This window comes from Aquila chrysaetos, chromosome 11 (assembly GCF_900496995.4).
Source record: "Aquila chrysaetos chrysaetos chromosome 11, bAquChr1.4, whole genome shotgun sequence".
NCBI lineage: Eukaryota > Metazoa > Chordata > Aves > Accipitriformes > Accipitridae > Aquila > Aquila chrysaetos.
This window is the reverse complement of record NC_044014.1, coordinates 33,627,327-33,643,743: the sequence shown is the minus strand read 5'-3', so window position 1 is coordinate 33,643,743 and position 16,417 is coordinate 33,627,327. Positions and strand designations below refer to the sequence as shown.

Here is a 16,417-nt window from a genome sequence, read left to right as displayed (position 1 = left end):
GTGCGTCTCCTTGTTGGTACAATTTGAGAGGGAGATGAAGGACCGTTGGAGCACTTCAGGGTATTGCTACTTGGCAGGAACACACACACTCCAAGGCAAACAAATTTGCTCAATATTTTTATGAGTCTCTGAGCTCAGCTGGGCCTGGCAGGGATGACTTGACTTCATCCAGAGAGGCAGCAGGGGGGAGATCATTCCAACTTTCCCTTTATTTGGGTAGTGGAACATGAGTAACTTTTTCCCAGAGCTGGAGGGAATCACCTTGGGCTCCTCATCACACACAGCACGTCATACTGCATCTCTCATGTCTCTCCACAGCATCTGGTGCAGTTTCCTTGTATGGCCTAACCATAGTGCAAAATGTAATTGCCTCTATGCAGCAGTTTCAGCACAAGCACTTTGGACTCTGTGGAATAACAACTAATAATAAAGAAAATAGTCTTGCAATAAATGTTAATCACACCCTACAGGATTCCACTGAATTTGTCATTAGATAGTAGATATTAAATGCAGAAATACTAACTTTCCCAGAACCTTAGAGAGTTTAGAGTTCTTTGTAAATATGTAATTCTCCCTCTAAACATACAGTTTATTTCCCAATACAAATTCTTCATTATTCTGTAGTTAAGGCTGAAAGGCCTCATCATTTACTTGAGTCAGAAATGCCCTTAAGAGAACACAGTGATTTACTGAGATGAGCAAATTCTGGAAATTGAGGCAAAGGTTCTGTTCTGCAGGTGAAACCAAGCTGCCATAAAGTCTGCAGGGGTGTGTGTGTGTATGTGACCATTTAGACAATTGTAGCTTGGCAAGCTTCACTATTCCTCCTTTTTTTCTGGCCTTTTGGTCTTGATTGTTGCACTCTCTTCTGTTCTCCTGAAGCCAGAACTACTTCTGCCCACTTTTGTCTCACTACCTCTCTCTTCTTTTTCAGTCTTCTGCAACTAGACCATACTGTCTTTGTAAAGCATTAACTGCCTGATACATGTTTATAGTGCCAACTAATGCTGTTCTAGGCTTATGAACGTATCATTTATATTGAGCATGTGTCTCTATTACGTGCAAAACTGAGCTGGAGACTAAGTGATTCCTGTTTCAATCTTTCTCCTGACCTAGCGGTAATTCCCTTGATGATACAAACCAAATAAAGAATGGAATTTCTATGCCAGTCTATTTGTCAGCCATAAGTAGGCAATGTCTTAGTCAAATTTTCAGAAGTGAACAGTAACATATTTCTGAATCCTGGTATCTCCAAAATATATGTAGATGTTTTCTTTGGAGTTCTCCAACGTTTTTGTTGTCAGCTGAGAGCTGGCATGTGATATTTATGTTGGCTTGATAAACATTTGGCAAAAGAGGGCAAGAACAAAACTGGGTATAAAATGGGAAGCTTTTTAACAGAGAAAGTGTCTTTCCATAGATATGATATTGCAAAAAATATGAATCATTTAAACTGTTCAGCATAAAGAAAGAAAAACTGATTTAAAAGCCTTTATTTTCAGAATTTCAGAAAGATGTATTTTAATGACTTCAAAATATAAAGTCCTTAAAAGTATATCTGCTACTCAGTGGTGAAGTCCAAAGTTTACTTCACACACAGGCGTAGCATTATTTTCATCGGGACTTCCGGATGATGGGAGACCTGACATGTCATCTGAATGTGGTGATGAAATATATCTGGCACTGAGAATTTCAGTATGTTGAAGAGTGATGTTTTATAGCATTGCAGGCCTAACTGACTTTAACATCATTACTGAAAATAAGGGGGTCACAGCAGTATCATGTTTTCCCTGGGCCTGGGACTTAGAGGGGAAACAGAGAGGCAGGTTCAAGCATCTTTGGCTCTCCCTTGTAAGGTGGGGTAAGGCCAGGCGCTCTTTGCCTGCTCTGGTCTCACCCAGAGAACGTGAATAGGAAGCAGGTGAAAGGAATTGGGGTCAGCTGATAGGCCCAAGCCAACATCGTTGGTGAAATAAGCTTTTGCTCCTCAAGAGAAATTACTTTATTCTGGGAGGAAAAGAAGAGAAGTAAAGTTATTGTGAGTCTATTGTGGTGCCTGCCTCAGGTTCCCCCAGGAGCATGATGGCTTCATCTATCTGATTGGGAGATTAGCTCTGAAACAGGATCCTGGGTTTAGCTGGCCTTTACTTTCATGTATTTATTAATACTGTTGTGATTTACATGAAATTTGTTTTTTTGTTGAATGATTTCACAGCCTCACAAGAAGAGACTACCCAATAACACCGGTCAAGCACCATCTTTAAAACAAATGGAAGTTTGTGAGTGACCTGAAATAAATGTGAAGTGCTTGCCTAGAAGAGATTTAGCAACAGCTGTATAGAACTGAACTTCAAACAATGGAAAAGCTATGACGTTTTAAACTTGTTCTCAGTGCAAAGTGTCCCTGTTTTACAAACTGATCTTCAATCATACTCTGTTGCTAGTAATAACAACAAAGCCCTGCAGTATATTTGCACAGGGCATGACTTAGCAGAGAATTTGACCTTAACTTTTGCACGTAGAAATGGAGAAGTCATGTGTACAAAAGCATTCTGTGTTCACTCTTCTTCTTGTGTGGGTGTATGTGGGGGAATGGGGATAAATACCCAGTCTCTTTCAGCTCTACTTTAACCAAGCCGTGATGCTTATCAATGTGATTTTGTGATAAAAAGTTGTGATTCCTCTATTGCACACTTGAAATGCTGGCTGTAAACCTAGTCTAGCCATTAAAAATCAAAAGCCAAGCACTTAAGCATTCTGGAATATATTTATTAATAATAATAGCACATTTTTTAAATGGCCCTCTACTTTTTGAACATGTAAATTGAGTTTTTGATTGCCACAACAGCCAGAAGCATACCTTTTGTTTAGGTGCTCTCCTGTAAAAAAGAAAACCAATAATGAAATTTATATTTGTATGGTCAGACCCCCAAAAATGGAAACAGGAGGAGAAAAAAATTGAAGTTTTAGGTCTAAGGCAAGATTTAAATGGTAGCTAACCATTAAATTTAGCTTGTCTGTTCACCCTTCTCTCACAAAACCTCTACTCTGTAGGGCAGAAGTCCCTATAGACTGGCTGTGATATTCTGATCCCCAGGTAATTTGTGCCATTATATAAATTGACATATATATACAAATATGGGAATGAAAAGAGTAAAATAGTGTGTGCAAGCAGGTAGGAAGGCTGGGAAGAGGTGAAGATAAGATACACTGTTAGTGCAGTTGGTGAAAGAAGGGAAATTGTCACGGCTGTGGCTCCTGGCTGCTGCTGCCTGGGAAATGTGTGTCAACACCATGCAGCGGCACAAGCTGCTGCAGGGAGAAGGATGCCGCACCTCTCTGTATCCCTGCTCTGCTTGGTGCTGTCGTCCGTGAGGTGCCATTATCACAAACAGGAGTGCTCATAAGATGCTGTTGTCTGCATTGCCTTCTCCTCCCCCACCCAAACACACACACAAAAAATCCCAGCTCTGGTATGTAGCAGTGAGATTTTTTTTTTTAATTTTTTTTTTTCTGCCACTGTAAGATTTCAGGATGATCCAACAATGTATTTACTGGATTTGAGAGGTGTTTTTCAAGGGGGAATTCCACCACTGCCTCAAAAACAGCAGTTTATGGTATCCTGAGTTGACCCTTACTGAATATATTACCTCAGGTCTGAAACATTTTGTTGCAGGAGCACAGCAGCCTATTCCTTTCACAGGAATGGTTTCATCTATTGCTTGCTGGTAGCTTAATAACCTTTTGCTACTTGAACTGTCCTTTCTGCCAGATTATTTTTTCATAGATTCCCCTGGGGTTTGGCCGTGAGCTGAGTGTGTAAGAGACCACTAAGCAAGAAGAAAAAACCTCCAGAGATCTTAGCTGAGCAACCCTATTTAAGTAATAAAAACAACTGTATTTGATGAGCCAATTACATAGAGCAAACGTTTAAAGGACAGAATGCCAAATACTTATTTGTAAATCTAAGCTTTTATTAGCAGCACTGTTACGATTATAAAAGAATACGATCCCTTTCTGAGCCTCACAGACTACCTGCATCCCTGTATTAATTCAAAACGCTGCTGGATGGGCTTTGTGGGTGTTGTAGGACTAATCCCTATGGTTCCTTGATTATGAGCATGTGCAGAGCAGCCGAAGGTACAGTCGTGCATGTAGAGCTAACACACAGAGACTTGCCTTGCAATGCCATGTTTGTGCATGTGTTCCTACAACTGAGAAGGATACAGGGAGCCTGCCTGCCTTGCTGACTTATCTGATGTTTTCTTGTTTCTGTTTCAGCATTCAGGATAATTCCTTCAACACGACAGCTTTAGCAGAGTAAGTGAACACTTTAAAGATGTCCTTATTTTCAATTAAGAATGATGCCTTTAGTTACGGTAGACAATAATTGTAAGTAGTATGTGAGAAGTCCCAAGCTATCTGTCATAGCAAATGATTCCGTTTTCTGTGATCTATTATTGACTGCATAGGAAGGATTGCATGAAACAGCTGCCTTTACATGCTCTGTGACCATTTAGCAGTGAAATACCTTTCTGGAAGAATAGATGTTTGATGCACATCACACATGTTTAAATGCATGATTTTCAGTGTAGGATAAATCTCTTGTGAAAATATTGCTCATTTCTGGTACTGATGATCTTGACAAACACAAGTATGTCAGTTTTCTAAGAACGCATGGTCTGTACTTCCTGCAAGCATTAGTAGAAAAAAAAATTATTTGCAAATATTTTGAAAAAAATAACTATACATTATTTAGACAAGTACTGAATCCATCATTTCTTCATAATCAATTTCATAAACTCATTAGAAGGCCTTTCATATATATCATGATCATAAGGATATATATGTTGATTTTTTTTGTTGTTGTTTTACAGAGACAACAGAACAGGACAAGGGAGAACATTAGAGAGTTAGAAAGGCAAAGGCTTTAGGAACTATGCAAATGAAATGGTCTTTTTTTTATTTCAGTCTAAAACACTTCAATTTTGGTGTTCTCTACATTATTACTTTGCACGCTTTCAATTGTTTCAAAACCTTTTAAGGAAGATTCTTCAGCAGTAATGTGCCAAGCAGTTTCTCAGGAAGGAAATGATTTATAGATTTGTTTGTGTGTTAGGTGAGTTTTACACTGCTAAAATGCTCATAATTTAAAAAACCCTAGCTGGCCAGTGAGCTGTTTGCCTAAGTGTTGTGGGGACAGGATACATTCTGAAAGCAGGCCAAGTTGTAATCGTTTGAGCCATCCCTAAGTGCTGTCAAAATCACTACGGGAAAAGTAACATTTCATAGGGATCCAAATAATTTCCCTCTCGTACATTACTTTGCTTTATTTGCTTACGCTGCCTTGCTTTATTTAATATTTTAACTTAGTCATGCTTTTTGTGTGATTGTGGCAGATATGGGAAGATTTAACAGAAGCTAATAAATCATTAAGTCATTTTTTATTATTTTCCTGTGTCCCTATTAGTTAAGTGATCAATTGTGGTCTGTAAAATTCTGGGATGCTTCCCCTTCACAGAAGAATAACCAGATTACAGATAGTACATTTTTCATATTTTTTTTCTCCTTCTCTTTTCTCTGTTCCTAAGTACATCCATTGTTTCCCGTAGAGATTCCCCTGGAGCGGCCCCTGTGCCTGCCTCACCCTTAAGGTTTCTGGGACCTGAAAGTGGCCTTTCTCTATGGTGCTTCATGTGACTATTAAGACAAGGGCCAGGATGGCATAAAAGCTGACTGCGTAGTGCCAGCGTTGCCCCTGGGGAAAGGCAGAGGGGTGCAGACGGTGCTGTGCTGTGCCGAGCTGAGAGGCAGCAGCGTGGCAGAGCTGCGGCTGGGCCAGGCATTGCTTGAAGGGTGAATCTCCCTCATTTAGGCTGTTGTTGGTTCTGTTTCAGGGGCTTTAATTTTTAATCTTATCTTTCCAACATAGAAGTAGAAACATGCTTTTAGAAAACAAAGCAAGTGAAAAATGACATCTGAAAAGCATTGTCCAAATGAACAAACCTGGTTTCCAGAGTTGGTTTCCCTAAATCCTGTTTAGAGCCTCCCCCCAAAGCCTGTTTTTGAGAACTGCTGAGGATACACAATTCTTACTGATTTCAGCACTAGTTGTTTGTGCTGGCCTTATCTGAAAATAGGTTACTTTTATTTTGCAGAATAAAGAGAGAGCTTGCCATGCAACTTTAGACATTCTCATTTGACAATTTCTGTCTCTATTTGCGGCAAGGGGAAAATCAGGGTTTCCTGAATGATATAAAATCAGTGATACAATACTTTCAGGAACATTTCTCCAGGCAAGGCAAGTGCCTGGGGCTGCTAAGCTTCCAGCAAGCCATGCATGCACCCTGGTTTAGAAGTTGTTCATGTGAACATCTTAAAGGTCAAGTCAGCAAAAGGGAGCAGTTTCCAAGTTGTACTGAAATGGCTCCTATGGGAAGGTGAAAATGGAAGAAAGTTAAAAAAACTAATCCCATTAAACCAGAGATCCTTTGAAGAAACGTAAAGAGGCTGTACTATAAAGAGTCAGAGCAGCAGTCCATCTAGACTGGGACCCTCATCTCTGACCTGATTCTGGCCCATGCCATAAGGATGTACTTACTTTTAAGAGACATATCCATCAGTCAGTAGTTAGATTGGGCACTGAAGGAAAAGGATTCACATCACTAGTTTTGGCAAAAGACATACTTCCTGCCCAAGGTAAGCTTCAAGCCGTATGGATTTATGAATTGAAGCTGCTCTGGCGTATTCTCTGATGTTTTAGGAATGAGTGAGGTGCTGCTGCAGTTTTTGGGTTGGTGGGAACTCTACTACATGGACACAAGCTATCACAAAACTTATCAAACTCGTGAATATCCCTCTGTCTGCTAAATACAGCTAAAATTGGACAAAAAGATTTACAAGTTACTGCTGAGAGGAGAGGAGTGTGCATGTCTGTGTTGATATGTGCAGACAGGTGGCACGAACACACAAGCTGCATTTCTTAAAGAAGCTAAGGTAAAAACACTCTCTGCTTTAATGATGGATATTTGCATTATATCATGAATTCATCTTTTTAAAGGTCCTGCTATCGTCTTAGCCTCAAGCACTGTCTTGTGTGAATGAGCTTCCTTGGTTAATATTTATTCTTACAAAGAGAAAAATTTCTGTTAACAATTGCAGTGTGTTGCTTCCTAACTTCCTGACAATCATTTTATTACATGATGGACATGGTCTTCTCTGATTCATGATTGCTTATCTTTTCTGTTTACTGTTATCTGGTTGTTTGAATACATTTTGTCATGCTCACTTATGTTGTTTATAAGTTCTGTCTTGTTTTATGACTTTTATCAGTTGCTGGATGCTAAGTTAGGATCTCTACTTCTCAAGATCACCTTGTTACAGCCACCTCAGGGAAAGCAATCCCCAGGGCGCTTCCCCAAGTTAAGGAGTATGCACACAAGTATGCACGGATAGACTTGGCTGATGAACCACCTGTGCTCAGTCATCCATTGTCCCTCCAGAGAGTGTTCCCAGTTGCCAAAATGGTCTTTCAGGACTAGAAGGTTGCCAAGTGTGGTGACTGGTGAGAGGAGGGGGTGAGTGAAGCCAGTAGCAGAGCTGCTTCCTCCTACCTCCTCTTCCTGTGGCACACGCAGGAGGGAGAGTTTGTCCTTTTAGGGGGTCCCTGGCCTTTGTTGATTGTGGATTGGCCCATGGTACACAGCATGCCTGGTGGCCTCTTACCTTACTCTGATGTCTGTGCTGGGAGCTCTGTCCATCCAGCTCTGACCTTGGCACTGTCTCCTCACAGTGTAATTCCTTGCTATGTTTTTCTCCCTCTGAAATTTTCCATCATGTTTTCCATACTGGGCTTCCTTCTTCATACCCCCAGTATGTCCTATCCTCACTCCTTGCTGGTGTCAGACACCCATAAGGTAATTAGTGATAGACCAGAGGAGAAGGTATGACTGGCATCAGGAGGCAGAGGCAACTAGACATCTACAGTGAATTTATCCATTTTATACATCAACCCCCGTCTTCCATTCGTCATCCCACTTTGCCTTGTGGGGAGAACTGCACCCGTTGCAGGAATATTGTGTGACTGGGGGGGATCTGCAACTGTAGTCCTGTGTTCCAGTTGAGAGCAGCAAATGCTTTCATCCATATGCTAATGTATTCAGGAAGTGTAAACACTTGAGTGTCCCTTTAAATATTTTCTGCTGCAGTCTGGCTTTTGATAAAGATACTAGCAGAAGACTGGTGGGAAAGAGGAATACATTAAAAACCTTGCCATCAAATTGCAACGCAGAGCTATGGATTTATCACTTAATGTGCTCTGTCCTAAGCGGGGCAGCTCTTCTGAAAATTTAACAAGTCAGCGGAAGTACAGGCTGCTTCCCCCATAATGAAGAGATTCCTCTGCCAGCAGACTTCAAGTGATCCAGGCCTGCTTAGTGTCTGTGCCCTGTGAGTATGAACAGAGGGTGAGGAGAGAGCAAGGAGAGCGCCCCGATTTTCCCCCAGAATAATACCTAGAAAGGGTGTATGCACATTTGTTAAGAGTGCATGCATATATATGTATGTTTAGTTGAAGAAAGACTGCTCATAGGCTTTGCAGTTATATAATTCCTCAAAGTTCAGCCATGCTGTACAATAGAGTGTTCAACACTGAGTCGTTAGCATATTTATCCAGACTTCTCTTTTGATTAGGCAGCCTTATGACAATTCTGTTGTTCGTAACTTATGGGGATGAAATTGATTATGATTCTTCAGGCATCTTAAAAAATTCTGCTAGTTCACTTTGTAAGACTAATGATCACTTTATAAGTTATTTGGGGATTCTTTTTCCTGCTGCACAAAGAATGACCACTCTACTATAGTTAATACTTTTGTGAGTCTAGGAGAAAAACACCCTTAGCTAATAGTTTCTAATTCTTTTTTTTTAATGTGAAGTATACTATAAGCAATTAAAAAACAGAATTTCTTGTAATTTTCCTGTCATTTTTATGGTAACGTCTGAATTCTTTGTCATCATTATTTCCATCTGGCTGAAAATGATATACCAAATTGTGTACACTTAACATCTCAAAACCTTTTCCTCCTCTGAGATTTAGACTATCATGGAGCAGCTATGGCATTAAATGACCCCAACTAAGGTGTAAGAAGGAGAAATGTGTTTATACTTTGAGCTGCACTGTCATGTTATTAAAAGCTAAATTTCTGCAGCTGGCAGAAAATCAGCAATTATTTTGTATCCATTTTCAAGGTGTGATGGGGATTCAGACTCTGTACATGAAGACCAAGCAGGCAGTTCCAGCCCCAGGTATTCTACTACAAATTTTGTCTGAAATCCATTGGCAACAAAAAAAGCTGTCAGAGTGCTTCTGTTAAACCATTAGAAAGAAACCTTTATGCTCAAGGGAATGCAGAATTTATGGGGTATTACCTGCTAAGGCTATTATTATCTCTGGGAAATGCATATTTGTCTTGCATACTTTTGTGTAAACAATATTAAGATTAATTACTGTTGTTGTTATATGAGTAAATATATTATGGTCTGTGTTCTTAACTTCACATCATATTACTTTCATTCAGATGCAGCTCTGATGATAATACATTGAATTTTACTGTACAGCAGCTGGTACAAAGTAGTAGTAAGTGGAGTTTTGCAACTGTTCAAGGATACTCTCATTGATGAGTGTCTCTGTGAAAAAAAAAATCCTTCAAATTGTAATTTAACTGAAGTACTCTTGAGGCATGTCTTTCTCATGGCTATGTTAGTATGTGTTGATTGCTACAGGATGTAACTTAACCTTTCAGAAAGATTTTTAAATCAGATGATACCTTAAAATTAGCAACACTTCTGCACATTGTTGAAATGCCCATAGGATATAAAGCACTCTGCCCTGTAACTATAACAACTGCCTTGGAGCACACTTGCAGAAGACATGGGCAGCAGTGGTATTTAACTCCATAGGCATCCTGTGAGCATCCATCTAGATGCTGATAGGCCACAGATGGAAAGTGAGTTTGGCAGCTCAGAATCCTTAGGAGAAAATGCTGAATCAGCAAGTTACACTTTCTAAAAAAACTCAGGGGGGGTTAATTCAATAATCCTTGACTCCCTCAGCTGTGGAAGTTTCACAACAGGAGAGCAGTTCTCTCTCAGCTAACTATTAGGATTTTACCAGCTGAAGCTAACATCTGAAATTCCGCCTGCAGACTAAGCAACAGCTAAGGATTTTGAAGCAGTAATGCCAGTCTGCTCATCTTGCCAACTAAGCAGGCAGCCTTGCATTCGGCATTGCGGTAGCTTTCTTAATGGTACCAGGGAGATGCTCCCAGTTGGAAGGCATTAGGCTGTTCTAAGGTTGGATTGACTGGGCGTGCATAAGACTAGCAGGGTCTTCTTAGGACAGGTTGCTCTCTGTAGGCTAGGTGGAGATTGAAGATATCTGTCCCAGGTTCAGTGGTTAACTGAGCATCCATGAGCAACAGTGTCTGTTTAAACCACCAGATGTGCTGTTATACAGGAGGACTTTTTCTCCAAACTGGGAGAACATGATACTTGTCCCTTCCACCCAAACACATCTCTGGCTGTTCAAACCCTACTTTCTATGCCTGCCTCTCTCACTTTGTCCAAAAGCCCTCAAAACCAGAGACTGTCAGAAGGGAAGTGTGACTATAGGGAGGAATTATTGTATGTGGCGACATTTTTGTGAGATATAACCTAGTGTGAATCATTGGATGGGGAAGGGTCTTCTGCATGAAAAAGACAGTTTCAGATTTTATTTGGAGAATATGAACTATAGGGCTGAAGCCAAAGAGTGCCTCTAAAACTAGTCTTAATTAAATGGCTTCACAGTTGAATGTGTAATAATACTAACAGTAGTTTAGCTTGTGATTTGACAATAAACAGTAGCCTTTCAGATTCATTTTACTAACATATGCAGTGTTTGATGTGTAGACTACTCAACTTGGTAAAATTAAAATGCCATGAATAGCTAAGAACTTGTCACTGTTCTTCCTTCATAATGTTTTGACAGGTGTCTGAAGTCCTGCCTGATGCATTTCAATTTTATTTTCTTACAGAGATGATGATAACAAAGAAAATTATCCGGACAATGCTACTGTCTTAGAGGAAAGGCAGCTGCCTTTGCAAGATACTCAGCAGCACAAGCAGCAGGCTGTAATTGACTACGCTCTAAAGCCTGAAATGGGCAACTTAAAGCTAAGAAAACCTAAGCCCATCGCAAAGCTAGAAAATGGAAAAAGCCATGAGGAAAGTCAGGTAAAGAAGTAAACTTACCAAGGGTAGGTTTACAACACTGTGTCTGAGCAAACATACCTTTTGAAATACAAAGTGGGACTTCCTGGTAATCCATGATGTGACTGAGGCCCCACAATAATCCACCCTGACTTTCAGGGACCTGGAGTCCTGGAACCCTCCTGTAGCGACAGACAATTTCTTTCAGCTAGGGAATTGCAGAGAGGGGTATGTTGCAACTGCTATCAAAAGTGAGTGGAGAGCTGTCCCTTTGGCTCCTTCGGGTCAGCTGTCCTGGCCACGCTCCCTCCCAGCTTCTCGTACACCTGCTCACTTGCAGAGCATGGGAAACAGAAAAATCCTTGACTTAGGGTAAGCGCTACTTAGCAACAGCTAAAACATCAGCGTGTTATCAACATTATTCTCATACTAAATCCAATACACAGCACTGTACCAGCTACTAGGAAGAAAATTAACTCTGTCCCAGCCAAAACCAGGACAAGAGCACGTGCAGATATCTCTCTTTAGATTTTCTGTGACTCCTTGTGCCAAATATAAACATTTTGGTAGTTGCAGCACTTGATTAGACTTTTTCCGTTTTGTTTATTTTACCGAGGATCTCTTGCGCTGGTATTTTGGCTGTCAATGGAGAGATTTCCTACTTTCCCTTTATCTTACTTTCTGATTTTTCTCATCTTTAAATAATAAATCTATTCCAGATTCTGGTACTGGTGCTCTTGCCCACAGGCTTTCCGGGTTTTGCAGAGGGGAGCAGAACTGTAACTTTTCTAAAGGTTATAAAAGAAGACTAGAAATGAACAAGCTTCTGCTGCTGTCTGTGGAGGTACATTGCTATGTAGAGTCCAGAGTTAGCACCTCCCAGCAGCTGCTGGAAGTGCCTTTGTTCTCCCCCGGTGCTTCCCAAGTCATGTCTCGTGCAGTGTAAGGGATAGAGCTCTGGTCCAGGTTTAAGCCCTCAGCTAGAAATATTCTCATAACCAAGATAGTTGATATTAATGTTGGTAGATTGTCAGCCTGCAGTAGGCACAAGGCCTGACATCTGTAAATACAGATGTCTGTATTTACATCTCTTCTTTGATGTATAGTGTGTTTGGCTACTTTCTGTCTCTCCTCCCTTCTTGTTTATGGATAGAAATTTGCAGAGCGCTTTCTGAAGTGCTTTGAACCCATCATAGACCAGGAATTATTTTGGTCCATTTTTTCAAATTTAGACTGGGAATTGTATATTTTGGATGGTATGTCTTACCTTCTAAGTGAGGAATATTCTTTTGAATCCCAGAAGAAAAAGGAAAAGCAAATGCCATCCCAATGCTATTATCACAGTCTCTTTCAGAGTATCAATGTCAACTTTTGCCCTAATCTTCTTGCATGTTTTTCTGGGGTTCATCCTGAGATAAAGTAGTAACTGCTGATTTTTTTGCAACTGTATTGCATTACTAGGAAATATTATTTAGGCTGCAGGGAGATGAGGTGTACTTTTTTATCAGCAGATAAGAAAAATAATAGGAAATTTTGCCCTGTAAAGAGCAAGTGGAGGCGTATCAGGAAGAGGAAGAAGTCATAAACAGGGCAGGATCTGTCTCATAGATCATCTGTTGCTCTTTCAGCTGCTTCCAAGACTCCTGTCTGCCTGCTTCCTGTGTATTTTGTGCCTGTATCTCTCACCCAATGAAAGCTAACACAGCACAGATTTGCTGCGCTATGGTATTTTATGTGGCCTGAAGTGGTTAACTGAAAATGTTGATACTCTTTCATGGGAAACTTTCTGAGCATATAATTAGACTGCCATAAAATACCAGTGCAACTTAGATATGCAGGCTCTGGAAGGAAAAACAGTGTCAGGCACATAATTTTCACATGACTCAAGGGCTTGAATTAGGAAAGACAAAAGAGGTCCTGGGTCCCCACACTACCCATTGCTCCCATCTCTGGCATACTGGAAGAGGTAAGATGTGTAGGCACCATTTTATCTCAGTTTTAATTTGATGGCAGTACTTGAGGGGTTAGAGCTAGAGTAGAGCTTTGAGTGTAATATTCAAGATAAACACAAAGCAAACATCCCTCCGTAACAGGAGCTCCACTCATTCTTAGAGGGAATTGTATCCTAGTACCGTGAAAGACTTTTTGATGGATATCCTATATGTACACTGAGTTCAGTGGTGCTTGCTGTAGAAGAAAGAGTTTGCCTCTTGGAACGGTTTGCATAAGGAAACTGTTTTGGAGAAAGCATCTGCCAAGCCCTTCATTTCGCATAGCCTTCATTCTTATTAGTAAGGATATGCGTGCTCCTTAACCCTGAGTGCTTGTCTTGCTGCATCTTCAGCTACCCCAAGGGCTTTTGTTCTTAAAGAAGCAAGCATCTTGCTCCTGGCTTCATTAACAGTGCCTATGAAAAACAAGGCTCTGCTTGCAGAAGAGCTCTGTGAAGGGTTTGTTTCTGTGTGGGGGTTCTCATTGGGATCCTTGGTATCTTATGACCTCCCAAACCCTGTTGCAGCTGTCTGTGTTAGCAGCCCTAGTTGTGAACTGGTAGCAATTTCTCCTCTCCATTTTGAAGCCGAAAGCAAAGTGCTGCTGTGTTCTTTCTAGTCGCTGTTGTTTATATGTATATGGCAGGTTGTTATTTTCTGGAAAAGTGGGCCAGACTGATGCTTTGAAACACTGTGCAATTGCATATACTTTCCTTTTGTGAAACACCTTGCCACCAAGCCACTCAAAGAGATAAATGATGTACTTACGAGCAGCTGATGTTGAGCTGACAAACAGCAATATCTGAGTGCATGCGTTTATGAAAGAAATGCATGATGCACTCCACATGGTGATTAAACTGCTCATCCTCGTTTTCCTGAGTTTATTGATAGAGTGCTTTTTCAATGGTCTCCTCACTTCCCCAACCTGACGTCTCTGTGGCTTCAGAAAGAAGCAGTGACAATATTGCAGTGACAGTATCTCTTCTAAAGGTGTTGCTCTGATAAGCCAAGGAAATGTTTGTTACTCGTCCCTATGTGTTATAAGCCCATGAGTTGTTTTTTCAGAAAATTGTCCCTTTAAAATCAGAATAGGCTATTGGGAGATAAAAAAGTTTGCTGCATGTGTTGGAAGGATTAAGTCTGTTTGGATGGGAACCAATTTTGTGTGCCTTTCTACTAGTGAGAATCTAGGGGATTTCCATTGTAGAAAGGTCACTGAGAGGGAAGAGACCGCTGTGTTCAAGTAGAGGAAAGATGGCCAACTTGGGGATTTTGAGCTTCACAAGGTTCTCGGTCTGCTGAAGTGTGATTCCTGTGCCTCTGATTTTTTTGATGCTAGTACTGTGGTCATGTACCCTAGGTCTTAATGAAGAAAAGATTATTAAATTTACAGTGGTGATTAACAGGACCAAGTCTAATAAAAGTGCAGTACCAAGTGACTTCACTCGACCACTTATCAGCTGATAAAATGTCAATATGGTAAAGCTGTACCTTGGATATTGCATGCAGTTATTTCTTTTGTGGGCAAGAGCTGGGTATGGGGGCAGCTCTAACCTTTCCAAAGTATGGGAAGAGAGGCAGGCTGCTGGAATGTGATTACACAGCTGTACTTCAGCTACTTGGTTTCATCTTTCCTATGGTTTCATGAGCTTCTTTAGCAATTCTGCAATGTTAATCTATAGAAAATCAAATTAATTAGGATTTATCTGACTTTAAGAGGTGAGGAAGCATATGTTCAGAACATACTCCAGGGAGTCAGTGTGAGAACAGATGGTGAGGAATGGAAAGTCTGCTTTCTTTGCCTAATCCTGTCACTCACCTTTGATGCACAGTCATGAATATAGATTATTAAATGAGTCATCCTCAAATTCCTTATTGATACTAAGACATACTTATAAAATGACACTAAACATGCTAGCTAATAGGTAGAGACAGTAAAAGTTCAGTTTTAAAGTCATATTCTCAAGGTAAATGACTATGAAAGTGAAGTTGTGGCTTGACGATCAATACCTAGAGATGGGAATGCTGAAAACTGCTGTGTGAAATTTTGTATTTTTGAGTATAAATTAAGTGGGGAAATTGCATGGATTTCAAAGAACTTCCAGTACTTTGACATTACAATTGTGGTTTTAAATGCACAGGAATCAAAAAAACAGAGCCAATGTTAACACATTAGCTACACAAACACATGAACATGTCAGGCAGTCTGCAAGTTCCACTTCAGTTTTTAGGCATACTCTGTTTATGTTTAAACCATACCTCCCATTGTGGGTTAAATCTGTTCAATTCACAGTGCATTAAATGTACCTGCTTATTTTCTTGTATGGACTGGCATTTTCAGGAGGGGTAGGAGGCAATTCTGCTCAGGACTTCAATCCTGGCTATTTCTTATATTGACACAGCGCCATGAGGTATGCCAGGGCTGTGGTCCCAAATGCTGGTACAATATTTGGATGGTGCTTGCATTCAAAGAGGTGGAAGTGTTTGTGTGTTGGATAAAGCATATGAAGGATGCAAGGCCCTTTCTGGAGTTCGAGAGCAGATTAAGCTGCTGCGTAAACACAGCAAAGGTTTGTGTGCCTGTACTGTAATTCAGGTGCTCTGACAGAGACGGGTTATGACATGCTGTGATTTTGTTGAGGGAAATAGATTTTGAAAAAATTTTAGCTTGTGAAACAGAAGCTTATTTATCTCAACATATGTATCCATGATGGTAATTTTTGTCTGCTTCCAAAGCCATGTCTTATTTTGTGTACAAAGCAAATATCATGGTAGTGATTATGTAGCACTGAGACCTCTCAGCAATGCCTGGAGATTTCCCTCTTCACAGACTGCTTACCAGATGCAGCCTCATTGTAGAAGCTTCACTCTCTGTAGTGAAGAAGAAACAAAAATACAATAGAAGACACCACTATACTGTTAGATGCCTTTGACACATCAGGAATCGATTTCATTCATTCAATGCTAAACTTTATCAGATAGGCATGAGGAGAGGAGGAGACATCTGTCTGTCCTAGAAGGCTCTGAAGGAGACAAAGGGGGTAACAAGAGAGTAACGCTAGTCAGTTGAGTGAAGCTTTCATTCCTTTTGCCCTGACATCACTAGGGCTTTGTAACATCTAGTTTGAAAAAAAGACAGCCTCTGTTTTGGAGGTCTGTTTTGGAAATTTGCCCCTTG

The 16,417-nt window shown here is 40.5% G+C and overlaps 1 protein-coding gene across 8 annotated transcripts in view; it reads left to right on the top strand.

Moving 5' to 3' along the window:
- Window positions 1–16,417, top strand: part of FAM13C (family with sequence similarity 13 member C) — a 135,479-nt gene that overhangs the window by 74,233 nt on the left and 44,829 nt on the right. For 7 of the 8 annotated variants that reach the window (XM_041127147.1, XM_030029597.2, XM_041127152.1 and 4 more), the window contains 3 exons: window positions 4,282–4,320; window positions 9,248–9,304; window positions 11,074–11,272. In XM_041127147.1, coding sequence (XP_040983081.1) covers window positions 4,282–4,320; window positions 9,248–9,304; window positions 11,074–11,272 — 295 coding nt within the window. The remainder of the gene's footprint in view (window positions 1–4,281; window positions 4,321–9,247; window positions 9,305–11,073; window positions 11,273–16,417) is intronic. The other variant, XM_041127148.1, reaches the window with a different exon arrangement.